At 47.1% G+C, this 17,261-nt stretch overlaps 4 protein-coding genes across 4 annotated transcripts; 2 read left to right on the top strand and 2 right to left on the bottom strand.

Annotated features, from left to right (window-relative positions):
• Positions 1-2,781: 2,781 nt before the first annotated feature.
• Positions 2,782-5,749, top strand: F4813DRAFT_341933 (SAE2-domain-containing protein). Its single transcript, XM_049241337.1, has 2 exons — positions 2,782-3,073; positions 3,134-5,749. Exons 1-2 carry the CDS (start codon positions 2,983-2,985, stop codon positions 5,395-5,397), a joined length of 2,355 nt encoding a protein of 784 aa, XP_049104741.1. The 5' UTR covers positions 2,782-2,982; the 3' UTR covers positions 5,398-5,749.
• A 375-nt stretch (positions 5,750-6,124) lies between these two features.
• Positions 6,125-10,108, top strand: F4813DRAFT_341935 (cysteine proteinase). Its single transcript, XM_049241338.1, has 5 exons — positions 6,125-7,191; positions 7,250-8,128; positions 8,180-8,286; positions 8,337-8,499; positions 8,550-10,108. Exons 1-5 carry the CDS (start codon positions 6,583-6,585, stop codon positions 9,624-9,626), a joined length of 2,835 nt encoding a protein of 944 aa, XP_049104742.1. The 5' UTR covers positions 6,125-6,582; the 3' UTR covers positions 9,627-10,108.
• Positions 10,109-10,319: 211 nt separating this feature from the next.
• F4813DRAFT_384358 (uncharacterized protein) lies at positions 10,320-11,264 on the bottom strand (the record flags this gene model as incomplete). The annotated part of the gene is made up of 1 exon (XM_049246080.1): positions 10,320-11,264. The coding sequence occupies one exon, from the start codon at positions 11,262-11,264 to the stop codon at positions 10,320-10,322; it is 945 nt and encodes a 314-aa protein (XP_049104743.1).
• A 2,530-nt stretch (positions 11,265-13,794) lies between these two features.
• F4813DRAFT_341942 (cytochrome P450) lies at positions 13,795-16,340 on the bottom strand. Its single transcript, XM_049241339.1, has 4 exons — positions 15,822-16,340; positions 15,225-15,766; positions 14,808-15,144; positions 13,795-14,736 (listed from the first exon to the last, which is right to left on the bottom strand). Exons 1-4 carry the CDS (start codon positions 16,081-16,083, stop codon positions 14,264-14,266), a joined length of 1,614 nt encoding a protein of 537 aa, XP_049104744.1. The 5' UTR covers positions 16,084-16,340; the 3' UTR covers positions 13,795-14,263.
• Positions 16,341-17,261: the final 921 nt, after the last annotated feature.

Here is a 17,261-nt window from a genome sequence, read left to right on the forward strand (position 1 = left end):
GGAAGCTTTGAAGCATTTGTAGGTGCCGCCAGAGACCCAAGAGATTGGTAGCAAGTAACAGATATATCAAAACAACGTAGCGCAAGCAGGATGGGTGTATGTAGGGCTGATAGGGACACCGATTCGTCATGAATGCAAGGTGATGAATGTGGGGATTAGGCGATAATATCTGAGATGCGCGTACTGATATGTACGCCCGTGCAGCGGGGTTATGTTCAGTGTACCAGAAGGGGGCCACGAAGGAGGGGTTCATAGTCGCCAACGCCAACACCAGCGAATGAGAATGACAAAGGATGAACTTGACATTAATGTAAGTAGGAAGTTAAGGCTTACCGTAAGTTTGGTATGAAGCAGCAGCGTTGAACTACCGTTGACTTGAGTTCAAGTTCGTAATCTAGCAGCGACCACGAAATAGATGTTGGTGTCGTACTAGGTCCTCGACGAGATTGTTAGTGGGAGGACCGATATGAAAACGACGAAGGATGTGTGTATGTGTGTGTGTGTTTGTGTGTATGTATGGAGAATAAATTTTTTTTATCGTGTGGTAGGAAGGACAACGAGAAGAAAAAAAAAAGTATGTTGACGGAAGGATGATCGGGCAGTTAGCCTGTGGAAGGAGTTGAATGGTGGGGTGATAAACGTCTAGGTCGAAGCCAACGGCCTGAAAACAGAGATTTCAAGGCAGCGGCAATACAGAAGGAGGCGAGATGCTAAGCGGCAGGTACACGAATAGGGTACCCTAAGTACTTAAGATGCCACATATATTTGTACATGAAGAGAGGTATAGGTACTTACGATTAGCTTGATGTCGAAAAGCGTCAACGTTATGAGGTACCTGTAAGATAGGTAGGTAGGTATACAAATTGCCTGGTAGGTATGTAGGTAGGTGTGTATACCAGAGGGAGGAGAGCGTTGAAATTTAGAGTTGAGGTTTGGACGAGGGAAGGAATCTAAGGCTATTATCGATTTCACCAAAGGAGAACGATACAACGTCCTAATCGCTGTTGAAATTCTTGTGGACGTAATAGCGTAATAGCGTAATAGCGGTTGATTGCTAACCATATTTTTTTGTGGGCTTCGCCAAATTTTTATTTAGGACGTCGGCTGGCTATTCTGCCCATTTTAGCGCCTAAACGGCACGTGCGATGTTTTACCGCCATTTTTGTACAGTACAAGTACTATATCACTTATCTTAGGTAGAGGGCATTCATATATGATAAATGTAATGGCAAACAGTGTCATATATCTTGTCGATCTAGGTCCCGTGGGAGTCTCCTTGACTTACTTTAAGTTTTAATGCGATAAGTCCCTTCGACAGACCACATGTAGCCCAATCGCTAAACTGACCACCTACCTCTTCACTCCTAGACTCCTAGATAGATGAAAAATAAGCAATGTAACATGATCAATAATAAAGCTTATTCTTCTATTAATACAGTGTCTCATAGTTCTATTTAATGTGACATTACTTTTATCACAAACACTCCCGGCTCGTAGAATATCCGTGTCTTGAATTTAATATTTGCCACCAATGAGCAGAGCTACCTTAGGTAATAAGCTACTGAGAAAACTATCCCAGGGGCAGGTTGCATTTGATACCCATATATAAATGATCTTGTCAAAGTTGGGTCTGTAGTCATGTTACGAATTCTCGTTCAGACTCCTCTCGGGTCAGTCCATCGTCCAAGATAAATATCCCTTCTTCGCTGTAAGCTTCTATTAGACATTAAACCGAAGTTCATACTTGGACTACCTCTAAGTCATCTTAAAGCCAGGTGTTTATTAACATACTTACTTACTTAAATATTTGTCCCTCATCTGTATAAACGGCTGAAGATTTTGGCAAGGCCTCCAGACACCACCTTTGGAGAAGAGGTATAAATTTTAATGAGACTTAGGGAATATGTGTAAACATTCTCATTTTTACCTTCGTATTTGAGCAAACCTACGGTTACCTAGAGCTATCATCTCAGCCAACTATATATAGTGCATTCAAATCAAATTTTCCAGACTGTGGTAACGCCAGTACGGATGCGTTAAATACATTAGGTAGTCTGCGAAAACTTTTAGTACTATAAGAGGCTATTAGGTGTATATATTCACCCAAGGTACCACCTTATCCACCAAGCTATTCTATAATAGGTAAATCGTGAACATGAAATCATGTTACTGTTTGACTGTTGCTTTTTTATTACCACAGCAATTAAATATCAGAATTGAAGATTCTGCCGTCTCGGAACGCGACTCTCCGAGAACCAGCATGGGAGATAATTGGTCTAGATAATTGGTCTGAACCTGCGGATATCAAAATAGGTAGTCAACGTAGTGGCTCCAGTCTAGTGACGAGCTGTTCATGTTATATGGACTTCGTTTTAATACGTGAATAGAATTCGTGCGCTATGCGGGATGGAGGGTCATATGCAGCCCTACCTATTCCATCCACAATCGGAAAACCACCCCCGTTTGCAAGTTGCATGTAACATGGATTTTGCACATCTTGGTAGATACTTCGTACAGTACATATTTATGTATATAAACACATGAAAGCAACTATGAAATCATTCCTTCAATATTTTGGTTCTAATGTCGCATCTAAATACGTAATTGGAGACTAATTGGGTTGCAGAAACCAATACATATGCCTAATGAGGAAATCCACATTAATCCCTTCGGGGCTACATGTACCTAGGTTCCAATTGTTGTTTTACATACCGGGCAGGTACAGAGGCAAGCAGAGAGCAGAATTAGGCAGCTTAGTAACGCACAGACCACATTTGGCTAATAGGGCGGAAAGCGCCTCTGAGCGCGTATCACTTTTCCAACACGCGTCATTAATACTTCAGTAATACTTTCGTCCTTACTAAAACGTCTATTGCTTAAACCCCCAAAGTCAATTTTTCAAGCATCCACGACGATGCATTGATGAGCTATGTTTAATTATAGCTAAGCATATGTAGACAGCGCGGGTCTATTTATTCTCAGATGGAGAACTGGTTCAAAGACGTGGGTAGACCTGCCCTGTTCGATGCTTTAACTGGAGTTTGTAACAGAATTGATAATGAACTTGACGAAGGTGTGTATAAATGAATACACACCTCTATCTTTTACGAAAAAATACTAAGTTGGGAAATAGGGCTTAAATCATATAGAGACGAAAATGCTCAGCTTTCTGCTGAGCTCGAAAATTTAAGGGCCAGGGCCTCTGATGCAGATCAATTTAAGGAAGAGAACCTCGCTCTAAAGAGAGAGCTTCAAATCCTCAAAAACGGCAGTCATGCCAGCATCTTGTCTATAGACCAATCTAAACTGCTCGATGACGCTAGGAATGGCCGATTTCCTCTCATACCTAAGTCTATGAACCAAGTTTCGAATCTTAAGCCATCTACTAAATTAGGCAATCGTAACATCGATGGACTAGGCGGTACTGCGCTCAAGGAGGAGTATCTTAAACTGAACGGGAACTATACGAAACTGCATGAGAAGTATTTGGAGCTTGAGGATGCTCATGCGAAGTTGAATCAACGACTTCGAGATAAAACGAAAGCCTACAATCAATGGATGGACCATGCAAATCAGTTGGATGAACTGTGCAAGAAGCGCAGTCGGATAATAAAAAAGTTAGAAGCCAAGTTGGACGCGGGGGCAGCAGCAACATCTGGTCCACGGGATGGAAGCTTTTCGTCAGACGTATCGGTTCCACCTACGAATACAGATCAAGTGGCTGCTCGCGAATCTATTGGTTCCGACGTTCCTGACCAGCCTAGGTACACAAGGCTCGACCCCTTGTTGAAGGAAACCCCGCTGATATGGCCGCCCACCAATGTTGACGAAAATGGAAGCGATTCTCCTAGGAGAGTATCCCCACCAGAAGCGATGCGAATAAAGACGGCATCACATATTAGTCCGGAGAAAAATATCACAACTGGCTCGGAAAGTTGCGTCAGTACCGTGGAAGGCGAATCATATCAATTGCCACCTTTCCCGAAGCACCGAAATACCAATCCGAGGGAGGTGCTCATTAAGACCGAGCCCTCTTCTGACCCCCCAGTTATAGTATCGGAGCGCTGTGTACGCAAGAGGAAACACGATGATAGGCAGACCGAAAACGTAACTAAGGTCAAGACGGAAGATAGTTCCGATCCGCTCATTATGGATGAACGCCAGCACTTTATGCCACACGAGAGCATTGATTTTGATGCTGAGGGAGGTAGAGTGATTACACCGAGGAAGCGTAATAGGACAAGTCTTGAATTCGAAGATGTGTCTGTTTCGGGCTCGGCCCGAGTTCCTGGGTCGCACGCTGGCAATAACCGGCTAAGCAGATTAGAAGACCCTCCGGTACGCAATACGACAAGGAAGAGGGCTCTCCCCCCTCAGTTCCTATTGGATGAGAACCTCGACCAAGCACATGTTGGTAACGATTTATTGGCGCCACGATCCGGTGTTTTTGGTCCTACTGCAGCGATTCAAGAGAAACCAGGAGGGAACTGCTTGACAAAAGAAAAGTGTCCGTCTTCTATAAGGACTAGTCCGGCCAAACTCGCAGAGGACGACGCCCGAAACAAAACCCCGAAGACTACTAAGAAAAGACCAAAAACGGGTCTTCAAGCTCTTCTCAATACTCCTTCGCCAGGTCATGATGCTACTAATCCATCACCTATTGTGCAGTCAGACCATGCACGTATATCGAGGCAATTCGAGTTTCAAGCTCCGCAGAGACGTGAGCTACCTTTTAGCAAGAACGATTCGAAGAAGGCATCTAAGCTGCCTCAATCTTACGATGCTCCAGAAGCATCACACGGTAAACGAACTCCTGGAAACATGAACGCGAAGCGACCATCTGACGACAGAGAAAAAGGCGATATGGCTGGCAGTACCCGGCCTTTGCGAGAGCGGCCCAAGTCTGAACTTAGCATCGTCGACTTCAAAATTAATCCGAATTCTAATGAAGGCTATGACTACGCTTTCACTGACGTTGTTCGAAATAAAAATGAACGAGCTAGCTTGGAAGGATGCGTCCAAGAGGGATGCTGCGGCCAGACGTTTCGGCTACAAGCACGGGCCAAGCGTGATCAGACAGGGCCGGTGGACTTTCAGATCTTGTTAGAAAAACACATGGGTGATGAGGCTTGGAAATTGTCGACGATGACTAAAGCCGAGAAGGAAGACGTGTGGCTTGAGGCTAAGACACGTGAGCTTGCTAATGAGCATGGCAAACATCGCCATAGATTCCATCGTGCCGCATCCCCAGTAGGTTTCTGGCGAGCTGATTTCCCGAGCACCCAGGAGGAACAACGTGATAGAGAAGCAGCAGCAAAGGCGACACGTCGAATAATTGATGAAAGGTACCGCGAGGCTATGCGGCCTGGCGGAAGATGGGTTTTTAGAGATGAATAACATCTGATTCGCTTTTAGAATTCAGAGATGATTTAAGGGTAACCCTGTGGCGCACTTGATTTTGCTGGCACGGAACACACATTTACAAGCATCGAGATCAGCATAGCATAGCATGGCATTATGGTTTTATTAACAATAGGAGGTGTATCAAGCAATCAAGCAAGCATAGGAACAATGAAGACAAAGAGCATTCTAGTAGAAGAATTCTTTCTGCCAACGCCGTCTGTGCATTTTTCGTGTTAGCACGCATACGTGGTGTGTTATAGCAAACTTTGGACTGACTGAAGTTGAGAGATGTACTGTGATAGAATTCAGCTTCAACTTCAACGTTATAATATTTATGATCATTTCCTAATCTTAAAGCATTAAATAGGGACGTATCCAACCACATGAGGTGACTGTTTCTCTCAAATAAAATATATGTCCAGAAGAAAGATAATATCAAAGAAATATAATATCAAATTACCATAGCCGCATGCATCCAATATATTGAGTAACTATCGACATTTAGAACTTCCTTAGGTTAAATACCTAGGTCTCGAGTGCAACACAAAGGCTGGTACGTACCTTACCAATACACACATTGAGCACCTGGGCAGTTATAATAATTGAATGTGGCTAGTGTCCGTGGCTGGGAAAGTTCGCTCCGTCAGCCGGGCTCGCGCAGGATTATTATTAGCTTGAGGTAATCTCAAAAGGGTCCGAAAACTTTAGAAAAAGTCAGAACACAAATTATTAGCTCGGTTGAACACAACCACCCCGGTCAACCTTAACAACTTCTTCTTCAACGCGCGAACAATTCGGGTAGTGCCATACATAATTTATTTCCTGAGCTCTATACCTGCCTTTGAACGTCGTCTTTCCTCATCGCGGCACTGTACCTTCTTATACCCATTATCCACTTTCTCGTTTAAGGCTCCTATGAGGCAGCGCCACTCGTTTCTATCATCCTTCTCGGCTGCGGAAGTGGATCGGAGTTGATAACACAACTTGACGCAACTTGACGCAACTTGACGCTTAAACTACCTACCTATTGAGCGCGCAGCCTTCGAGCAAACAACAACCCCAAGCTTGCCCGCCCATTCGTCGCCTCCGCGCAAACAGAATCGCAATTCGAATATTGGCGACAGTCTACGTCGCAGAAGCAGTGGATAGCCACTGCTTCGTCACCCCCAAGCCGGCAAGATGAACGGTAGTCATCTGCCGGCTGGGCAGCCTATGCCAGGAGGTATCCCCGGAGGAGCAGTTGTGGCGCGAGGACAAGTTGATATGGGACCTGGCTCGGGACCTGGTGGTCGACGGCGGCCACCGCAACATCAGTATTCAGCTCATCATCAATATCACCACCAACAACATGTCAATCCTATATACCACCATAACGGGTATATGGCTCCATATCCTCAGACATACTATCCTCAGGTTTCGCATCACTATCAGAATGGCGCCATGGCCAACCCATCATACATGCAATACAACCAGTTTCCTCAGCGATCTCCTCCCATAATTCACCAGCAATATCCTCCTATCGTATCCTCGAGCATGCAGCCTATTCCTCAGCCTCCTTACTCTCGACCACCTCCACCACAACAACCTTCGCCGGCTCTTTCAACCCCTCCTCCTTATGCTGTAGCCGCGCCGCCTCCACCTGTCTCCGTACCCGAGACGCCCTCTTCGACACACTCGTCCCAAGTTCTTCCGGTCCCATTGACTCCCCCTACGCCGCAAAACCAGGAACCTGCCCCGGCCACCCCGGATATCGAATTGCGGTCGACCCAGTCACCGTTCAGAGCTCCAGTAAGTTATAGAACCCCTTGTAGTAAACAGTCCCACTCAAGCTAACCCTCGCTTGTAGCTGCCCTGGTTGTCGCGACCTGATATACCCTTTCCTACCAAGTCAGCTCGATCTAGGAGAAAAAGACGGATACAGAACCCTGATGCGGAAAATGTCGAATTACCTTCGATCCAAGCAAAGGGAGTTGAGCCAGGAACTGTGTCGCATGAGGAGGCTTTGGGAGGTGATGCCTCGCTACTTTCAACCCCTACACTCAAATCTTCTACTGCTACTGTTCCGGCTAGCACGGCCTCCGAGCTACCAACACAGCCTGAAGCTGGGCCAACAAAAGATGAGCCCTTGGAAACTTCACAGTCCACCTCGTCTGTCACTCCTCAGTCAGTCCAAGTAGCTCAGCCTGCTGCTGCTACATTTACCAAGCACGCTAAGACGGCATCTCTCGCGGCTATACCAGCCGTTCCCATCGTCCCCGTAAAACCTAAAGTAGGCCCTAAAGAGACAAATTCATCCAGTGCCGAGACCAAACCAGTAGAGGAGAAACAATCCACACAGCAAACAGCAGCAGAGGGAAAGCCCGCTGAAGCTACAGAGACTTCTCCAGAAGCGTCTCGAGCAGAAGCAAAAGTAGAGCCCGCCCCTGTTGCCGCAAAAGTTGGCCCAAAGCTCTGGACAGGGTTATTTTCACGTGCAGCATCCGCCGCTTCTCCTTCAACTGGCGCTACTGGTGCTGCATCGACTGGTACTGGCGTTACAACAAGCAGCATCCCCGACAGCACTGCTCCAGGTAATGGGAGTGTAGGTGTAGGTAGTTTTACAAAGTCAAACACGAGTTCTTTGGCTGAAGCTTTGCGATCATACCGCGTGGGTAGCAGTCAAAAGATTTCGTTTCTGGAGCCTAGAGGTTTAATCAATCCCGGGAATATGTGTTATATGAATTCGGTAAGTCGTGGTAGCTTGATTTGCAACGGAAGCTAGACTAACAGTATCCAGGTTTTACAAGTTCTCATTTTCTGCATTCCATTTTATGACTTCTTGGACCAGGTCAGCAAGAAAGCGGCATATAGTTTTAAAAGCGAAACTCCCCTAATTGATGCCATGTAAGTACCCAACCTACATTATTTACCCTCTATTCGTCTAATGTTTCTAGGATTATGTTCATGCGCGAATACAAAGTTATTGATTCTGCGGTGTCTGTCGAGCAGCTTCGGCGGAGGTTGAAGAATGAGGAACTCGAACAGTATGGCGAACCTTTCACCCCTGAATTTGTTTATGAAGCTATAAGGAAGCTTCCTAGATTTGCTAGCATGAGGGTAAGTTCTTTTACACATCTATTTTGAGGGGATCTAACAAGAATAAACAGCGTGGACATCAGCAAGATGCCGAAGAATTCCTTGGTTTCCTTTTAGAGGCACTTCACGATGAGTGCACGCAAGTAATGCGCAACCAACCAGACTCATCTGCTACGACTACCGCTGCAAACTCTTCGGCTGCCACTCCTTCGGCGACGTCTCCTACAAGTACACCGGATACTAGTGATTGGTTAGAGGTAGGGCCGCGTCAACGCTCTGCTGTTACACGTTCTTCCGGCCATCCAATTACCTCGTCTCCCATCACTAAGGTGTTTGGTGGGCAGCTAAGATCGGAATTAAGGGTACAAGGCCTAAAGGATTCCGTAACTCTCGAGCCCTTCCAGCCTCTTCAGCTAGACATTGGTTCCCCCCAGGTCAATAACATTGTTGATGCATTGAAAGCACTCACCAGACCCGAAATTCTACATGGTGACTTTGGGTCGCCAAGGGGAAAGGATGCGACAGCCACCAAACAGGTTCTCATCGAATCCCTACCGCCGGTTCTCATTCTTCACTTAAAACGTTTTCAGTTCGATACTGAAGGGACTGGAACCGTCAAGATCTGGAAGAAGGTTGGATACCCACTGGAGCTCGAACTTCCCAAAGAGCTCTTTCCACGACAGAAGAGAAATGCTCTTACTGTTGAAGGTGTAGGCTTCCCTAAATATAAACTGATCGCTGCTGTTTACCATCATGGTAAGAATGCAAGCGGTGGGCACTACACTGTTGATCTCAGACGCCAAGATGGTGTAGAATGGATCCGTATGGATGACACAGTTATCCGACGAGTAAGAAGCGAAGATGTTGCTGAAGGAGGCTCTGAGGACGAAAGTCCTAAAACTACGGCGCGGCCTGACAAGAAGGACACCGTCGTGAGCGGTTCCGGTAACAGATTTGAAGGAATTGGTGACGATGAAGCTGGTGATGATGAAGGATGGAATAAAGTCAGCGCTCCAGTAAATGGAGCAAAGAAATGGAGCTCCGTTGTTAACGGGGCATCGAACGCTGTACAGATGAAGGGAAAGCAGACCAAGGACAATATCAAGGACAACAAGGTCGCCTACCTATTGTTTTACCAGAAAGTCTAAGAAGCTGTGTATCTTTGGTTCAACAGACAACACGAAGGCAGTCAGCCGTCGCTGCTACAAAGAATTTATATTCGGATGGGGGTCGGTATGCCTATCGGTGGCAAATACCGTCTTATACTACGGTTGCTAAGGTGTATCACAATTGTCCGAGTATGGCAGGGGTATTCAGGGACTGGGGAAAAGGGGGGCGTAGTGGTTTTCGATTCGCAAGTCCTCGGTATCTACCGTGGACACGACTGAATGGGCCGCCGATCCGACAAAAGTATTTGCATATGGGGGGCCAACATTTGGGGAGCTTAGGTATGGTATCTCTTGCGGTCATCATCATACCCCTAAATCTTCATCCGTCTATCATTAGTTCCTTACCTTACCTAACGACCGATAATGGAGATTTGCCATACCCCTCTGTAGAATAAAGAAAAGTGATTCACGAACTTAATAGATACGATTTCATCAAAATACTTTATCATATATGATCATGCTTCTTTAGTTATTTTGTTAATGATAAGCTAATAATACTACATATAAATGGGTATCGATTTCGAAGTTTAATTGGGAATAATTCAAACCCGGTAGTGGTATAAGCTCATCAACGCCGCCTTACTCCCCCTAAGTTCGACCGGTTATGCCACCCACCCATCCGATTAAATCACGAACTAACTTTTCACCGCAGACTCAAGTTCTTGCTCCTACTTAAGCGCGGGCCATGGTCAGAAAACTCAAGTCGATATTCCGACGGTTAGCCCAACCCGTCAGATGCGCAATAGCCCGGGGGTGCCCCCCATACAACCGCTCGTAAAACCAGGTGTTGCGATTGTCGACGCGCTTCACCTTGGCGGGCAGGTAGACGTGCACGTGCGTGGGCATGATATGGCACGAGTTGTCGACCGAGCCGGAGCTCTCTTGAAACTCGAAGCAGGCGTGGGGCAAGTCGGCGGCGGGGTCGAACGGGAGACCGCGCAGATCGGTGCGCGGGTCGTAGCGGTTCAGACCGCGGCCGTGGACGACGGCGTCCAAGACGCGCTCCGCGGCGTCCACGTACGCGCGATCGCTGGGGGTCGGGCCGGTGGCGACTCGTCGGCCGGTGCGGCGGCGCTCGGGGGCGCGGCGCTCCGGCATGCGGATTGCGATCTTGGGCATGTAGACGGTGGCGCCGGCGCGCCAGAGCTGGCCGCGGCCGTGGTGCCATGTGCCGTCGGGGCCGAGGTCGACGGGGGAGAGGCGGACGGATACGCGCGGGACGATGTCGCCGGGGAGGTGGAATTCCTGGCTGACGATGTCTTGGATGCTGCGCTTGACGCTGGCGAGTTGGTCTTGGAGTGCGGTGGTCAGGGCGTCTTCCGTCCAGGTCGGGTTGGCGCGTCGGGGCTCGAGGCGCGTGTGGGCGCGCTCGACGAAGTTGTCTACGAGGGCGGGGCCGACGTTGATGTTGGGAGGCGGCGGTGCGGGACGGTGCGGGCTGGGGGGCGGTAGGTTAGGGGATGGCGCGGCGTATAGGGGCATGGATATGGGGTAGGGAGATGTAGGATACGGAACCGTGGGATAGGGTGCCGTTGGGTAGGGGGGCATGGGGTATAGAGGTTGAGGCGGCGCTGGCGGTACTGGCAGTGACGTCTGGGGGTAGTTGTTAGACGCCATGGAGCTTTCTTTATTGTATGCTCGTGCTTATCAAGTCTACCTCCTTTGTCCTTTGTATTCCCCTATCGTACGCCCCTCGTTAGGTTAGGTTAGGTACTTCGATTAATTAGCAGGGGGGGTTAGCTACCTAGGTGCCTTAGTTGCTCCGCGGTGCAGAACTCGGAATTGTTGAGAAGGACCGGAGAGGATTAAATAGTTGACGTTTCTTGTTCGGAATAATAGACTTGTATGCTTCATGGTTGAATCATGGTGTTGTGGTGAATCAGGGCTCCCAGATTCAGAGCACAAGTTCATTGTTGTTTGGTAGCCACTCGCCATTGTTGGTGGATTTCATTGTCACTAGTTGAGTTGTCTTTGTGCGATTCAAGACGATTAGGGTGGAAAGTTTGGGCTAAGAAGGTAGGATGAAATGAATCATCTTGTGTGAGATGGGTATAAAGTATATGTACGATTCACGATTCCACTCAAGTCCCGAGCAAACCACTCACGCATGGACGTGAAATTAGGACTGTGGCAGCCGAGCTGACGGGCAGACCGAACTTAACCCATCAAGGTGCAGATATCTACGTATTTTGCTAGGCAGCAAGTGCATCTTCAATAATTCTACTTCGTTCTCGGTACGGGGTGCCATAAATAAAATGATAGACGAGAAGTCATCTGGATCCTTCTACTAAAATTGCGCCTAGTTCTAGCAACTTGCTTATTTCCCTAATACATACCTCCTACCTACCTAAGGTAGTCATGTCCATAATTCCATATCACATGAGAATTAGTGTATGTAATCCCGGGGGTGTTGGTACTGTCAACGAAAATAGTCATTCATACCTAGCAACCTGAAGGTCGCTTCGGGGCCATCCGGCGATACTATTTCCATGGCTTCTTCGCTATAACCTAATTACGAGGATATCTAAAACTATTAATAACCTTCTACTTCCGAGGCTGCGCTGTACGAGCTGAACAGCCTTATATCTTAACCTAGAGTTTAGGTTGGTAGTTTTCCTTTTAGGGTTCACTACATGAACTGTGGTTCTCGAATTGTATAGAATTGTATACCGTTCCTGTACTATTACCCTAGCATACATAATATATATTTATGTATACCTTGAGCCGTGTGTCATCGGTAAAGGCACCATATCCTATTGTTCGGCGAGTTTCACTAGTTGCGTAACTAGCTGGATTATACAAAGAGGCTGATTCATTTGTATAACTCGGCATCACTCAGGATGGTGAAATGGAATAACCAGATCAGAACAAGGCAGAATTTGGAGGTTTCACTCGACCAACAGAGCAGTGTGACCACACCGTCCAGGCAGCAACATGAAGCGGCTGTGAACTGTCAACAAATGTACTTTTACTCATGTATCACATTATGCAGGCCCTATAGTCATTTGTATTCAACTTGCAAGGCTGACTTTTGTTGGGCGTTTCATGTTTCACATAATGACGAGTAGTGATGGTGTAAGTTTCTCAACTGTTAAAGTATATAAGTCACGACCCATGTCGAGGCCCCCGACGAGATGACCAGGTCTGTAACTCGGGCCTCCGTTACTGAGGCCTCACCAGTAACTAGTGACAGTGAGATGATAGGCTTCTAGCGTAAGCGCCGTAGCCAGAATATACAGAATCAAGTATAAAAAACAGTACGAGGTAGGTAATAATGGTAATAATTGTCGACTAAGAGAGGCTATTGATAGCGTCAGAATAATAGTGGTTATAGTTGACCAAGTTAGCAGCCTTGCAAAGCTAACTATTAACTCAAGTAATCATCTAATAGCTAAAGTTAATTTTGGAAATGTTATAACTACTGTAAATTGTAAATGGCTAAAACAAAATAAAGGTTTCCTGAATTAGTCGGTCCCGAAAAATGCCTTCGGCCCGGTATTGGGAGGCCAGAAAACGGATAAGGAGAGCAAGTGAAATCGTTGGGTCGGGCCTATGTTTCTGATATCTATAGCGCCATGTCTCATGATAAAGCTTTTCCCGGCGCTTCTGGATCCCAGATTAGTTTCACGTGTTTTCTTCTTCTGGTCTTTTCTCCCAGGTTCTATTATTTGTCACCTATCTGTTGACCTTGCTTCCTCCCCCTTTCGTTGGGTCTCGGCGATTTACACCATACCTCATCCCACAAGGATTTAACAAGTACCTAGATCTTGAAATTTCTTTCTCTCATATGATAACTTCGCCACGATTAATGACAAGTTTGTTAATACACTTATTAATAATATGCGACCGTTTTCCATTTCCCGCAGAAAATATCTACTTCACTTCAAATCTAGAGACTAATGTTCGTTGAATTAGGAAGGAAAGTCGGTAACTACCATACTCTGAAACGACTTTGATCGTACCATAGTTATTTGAAGTTAATTCTTTCGGTTTTCTGGACTGTTAGTGACTGGTACAGGTGGTGAGTGTCTGTAAAGAATAATGGAACAATAAATAAATACCTGTAAGTCTATAATATTTCTTCGACATGCCTAACAACAATATAGTCTACACATTTTGTTCCGTTCTGGATAAATGGAATTCAAAATAACCAAAACAATGTAATTCAAGTTTACATCCAACTACCTCGTATTCCACATAAGCTACCCCTTTTATGCAAGTGAATTCCAATATCCCTTAACCTTCAATAATATTATTTCAACCTAAACATACATATAAAAATCCAAAGATAGATGAACTTGGTAATTTTTAATATTAACAAATTTTTTTTTTCATTTAATGATAACTTCGAGTCTTCAGTCTGTATCAAGCCATGTACCATCCAAGGCTTATTTATTATCGGTAGCCGCTTCATAGCGCAGCCAACCACCACGTTGCAATATTACGCGACCCAGCGGTGGGAAAAGCAACACTGCCGTTGCGCATCAACACCCCACTCCAGACCGGGATATATATATACCAACCCATGCTCCTTCTTCGTCTAGCTCTAACGGCTGGTAGGACCTCTAACATCTAGGTTGCTGTATACCTTAGGTAGGTACCTAGGTAGACATAGTTCATTTCTTGACCCTGACCCGAATCCCCTTGGTCCCCTTCCACGGCAGCGACAGGATCATCTCGCACGCGATGTCGACGTCCTTGCGCGTCGTCTCGTACAGCTCCAGCTCGTGGCGGCGGAAGATGGTCGCCAGGCCGATGTAGATCTCCGCGTAGGCGAGGTACATGCCGACGCACATGCGGGTGCCCTTGCCGAAGCCGACCATGTAGTGGGTGAGCGGCTTGGTCTTGCCGTCGAGGGGGGGCAGGTAGCCGGCTTTCTCGAGCAGCTCAGGCTCGACTTTCGGGTCGCCGAGCCACCGCTCCGGCTTGAAGGTGTGGGGGTCGGGGAATAGCACCGTGTTGTGGTGCATCGTCCAGATGTCCATGCCGACTGGGACGCCGGGGGGTATGACGTAGTCCCGGTAGGTCCAGGCGGCGGTCTTGTTGATGCGTGGCATGCGCTCGCTGACGGCACAGGCTAGACGGAGACCTTAGGGAGAGGATGTTAGTGGTTTTCCCCCCCTTACTTGATTGGTGTGATCGTGAATGAGTGGAACTTACTTTCGTTGACGATGGCGGTTAGGAATGTGAATGTTTCGAGCTCGAACCAATCCGGGATTTGGTTAGGGTCAGGGATCCTCTCCTTGAGCTCAGCTCGGAGGCGTTGCTCAACCTCAGGGTTGGCTAGGATGTGGTAGCAGGCAACGCTCAAGGTCCACTTGGTCGTATCGATTCCGGCGGCGATGGTAGACACAGCCTCATCGCGTAGTCTTTGGTAGGTCAACTCCTCGGGAGGTAATCGAGATGTGAGAATGTCGCGGTAAAGGGTAGGGAGAGGAGATTCCTTCGCTTCTGTGTTTCGGCCTCCAACCATGTCGGCTACTTGGCTTCCAATTTCCTATTATGGGAGTTAGTTGAGTTCTCTTGGTCTGGATCTTGTAATGGGGCTGGTCCCGTAACGTGGTGCATATGTCTTACCTCCTGTGCTTCGACGACCGACTTGATTGGCGGCACAACCGTCTTAACAAGCCATCCCGGCAATGCGGATACCAAGTATTGTATAGTGCTGAAATGCATGAAAGTGTGACTGGTGTATAGCAGATCCGACAGCCCTATCGCCAAGGAGCTCTTGAAGTCAGGGGCATCGGTAAATAGCTTAGGCCGAGCAAAAGCTACTTCCATGATGACGTCGCTCGATAACGATCCCCATACGTAGGAGAGGTTAACGACCTTTCCAGTGCCGGCATATTCAGTAGAGAAACGACGAGAGATACGGTCGACAACCATCTGGACTCGGTGGCCGTGGTCCCGTGATCTGGCACGGCTGTAGAAGGCAGCCATGGCACCTCGGCGTTGACGATGCTTGCCGGCATCGATGGTTGCGAAAGCAGCGAGCGGCGCGCCGATACTACGGGCAAACATCTCGACCTTGTCGAACTGCTTGTTTGTCGCATAAACGACATCGAAGTATGCTGGGTCGTCTATATGGACCTCGAACGGGTTTATCCGTACGATAGGACCTTGATTCCATAATGATGAGTGTCATAGTACCTTTATGCGTATAGGTTGACTCACCATATTTCTCATGCATCTGCTTGATCTTGAAGATATATTGCCCGCCACCCTTCTTGAATATGTTATAGTAGATTTCATACCACGACGTGAGCGCGGCAAGCTTCGGACCAGGGAATTTAGCCAAGGGACTTAGATATAATCGGTAGACGACCAGGGATATCATATAGCAAAACCAAGCGCTGAAGGTTGCGGCTAGTAAGGAGATGCCATATTGCTGGAACAGCGAGATGACATCTCGTGTATTCCAGATGACGATAGCCATTTTCTCTGCTCTAGTAAGTGAGCAAAATGAATATAATATAATATAATATAATATAATAATATTATATTAGCATTGCTATAGCACAATGCTATGTCTTGGAGTTTCATCTATACTATATGGGCGTCTTCGAGCTTATTTATATCTCAGTTCTGATTACATGACGACTCGAAACGGCGTTTGCGAAGCTTCCATATCTAAAATCCGGCATATCGTTGCCACGAGTCTCAAAGTGCTTACACTTCGCTAAAGTAAACTCGCGGTGAAGGCTGACCTCACCCATCGCGATGCAGTCAGCGTCATCATAGTTTATTCTACTAAATCCTCCGGGTCCTAAGCTGCGGGAGATCGTGCTGACAAACCAATGATCGTTATGGCAAGATATCCAAATGCATGCCACCGACCTGATATGTGATAATATACATCGCCGTTGGTCTTCTTTACCTTGTTCCTCAGAAGAGTAATCCCCGTTCCAAAAGACTATCCGAAGCTGACGCGCATGGGGTAATCCGCGCTTGGTATAAAAAATTACCGGTTCCCCCCCTACCTTACCTGCGCCGTCCCCCGGCATCTTTCCGTAAAAACGCTTGGATGATATACCTAACCTAGGTAGCTATTAATCTTCATCGCCCAATTCTAACAAGGTGGGGTGGCACTTGAAACTTCTTTGATCGCCACCTCAGGGATCTTGCATCTTGTATGACGCTCATCAAGGCCGAAAGCATCTTCGGTATTTGTGTTGGCACTGGGCATTCCGGAGCTGCTATCGGAAACGCTAGTCTCTTGTGTGCATTATACATGCGCCACGAAGAAGCACCCAGTCGGTTTGAGGATGCCATATATTAGAGCGCATTATACATCTCTCCATTTGGACCAGTTAGGTATGTTTCGTGACAGTATTCCAGGACGAATCGAAGCTGTATAGGTACCTAAGGTATATCATCATCGACCGGGATCCATGCTATCATTTATCTCCCATTGGTAGTATGTTAGCACGGCCGCCCCCTTACACCACCGGGGGTCGAAGTTCTAACCCCACATCCCCGGCACTCAAGCATGCGATCGATCAACAGGGCCGTGGCCAGGCAATTGTCTTGCCTAAAAGTCAGTGTAGCGAGGACTTGGCTTGGAAGGTCTACGCGGCTCGTGCGAAATTCGGTTAGCCAGTCATATGCGCCATC

The sequence above is a fragment of the Daldinia decipiens genome (genome assembly GCF_022478715.1).
Source record: "Daldinia decipiens strain CBS 113046 unplaced genomic scaffold F4813scaffold_1, whole genome shotgun sequence".
In the NCBI taxonomy this organism is placed as follows: domain Eukaryota; kingdom Fungi; phylum Ascomycota; class Sordariomycetes; order Xylariales; family Hypoxylaceae; genus Daldinia; species Daldinia decipiens.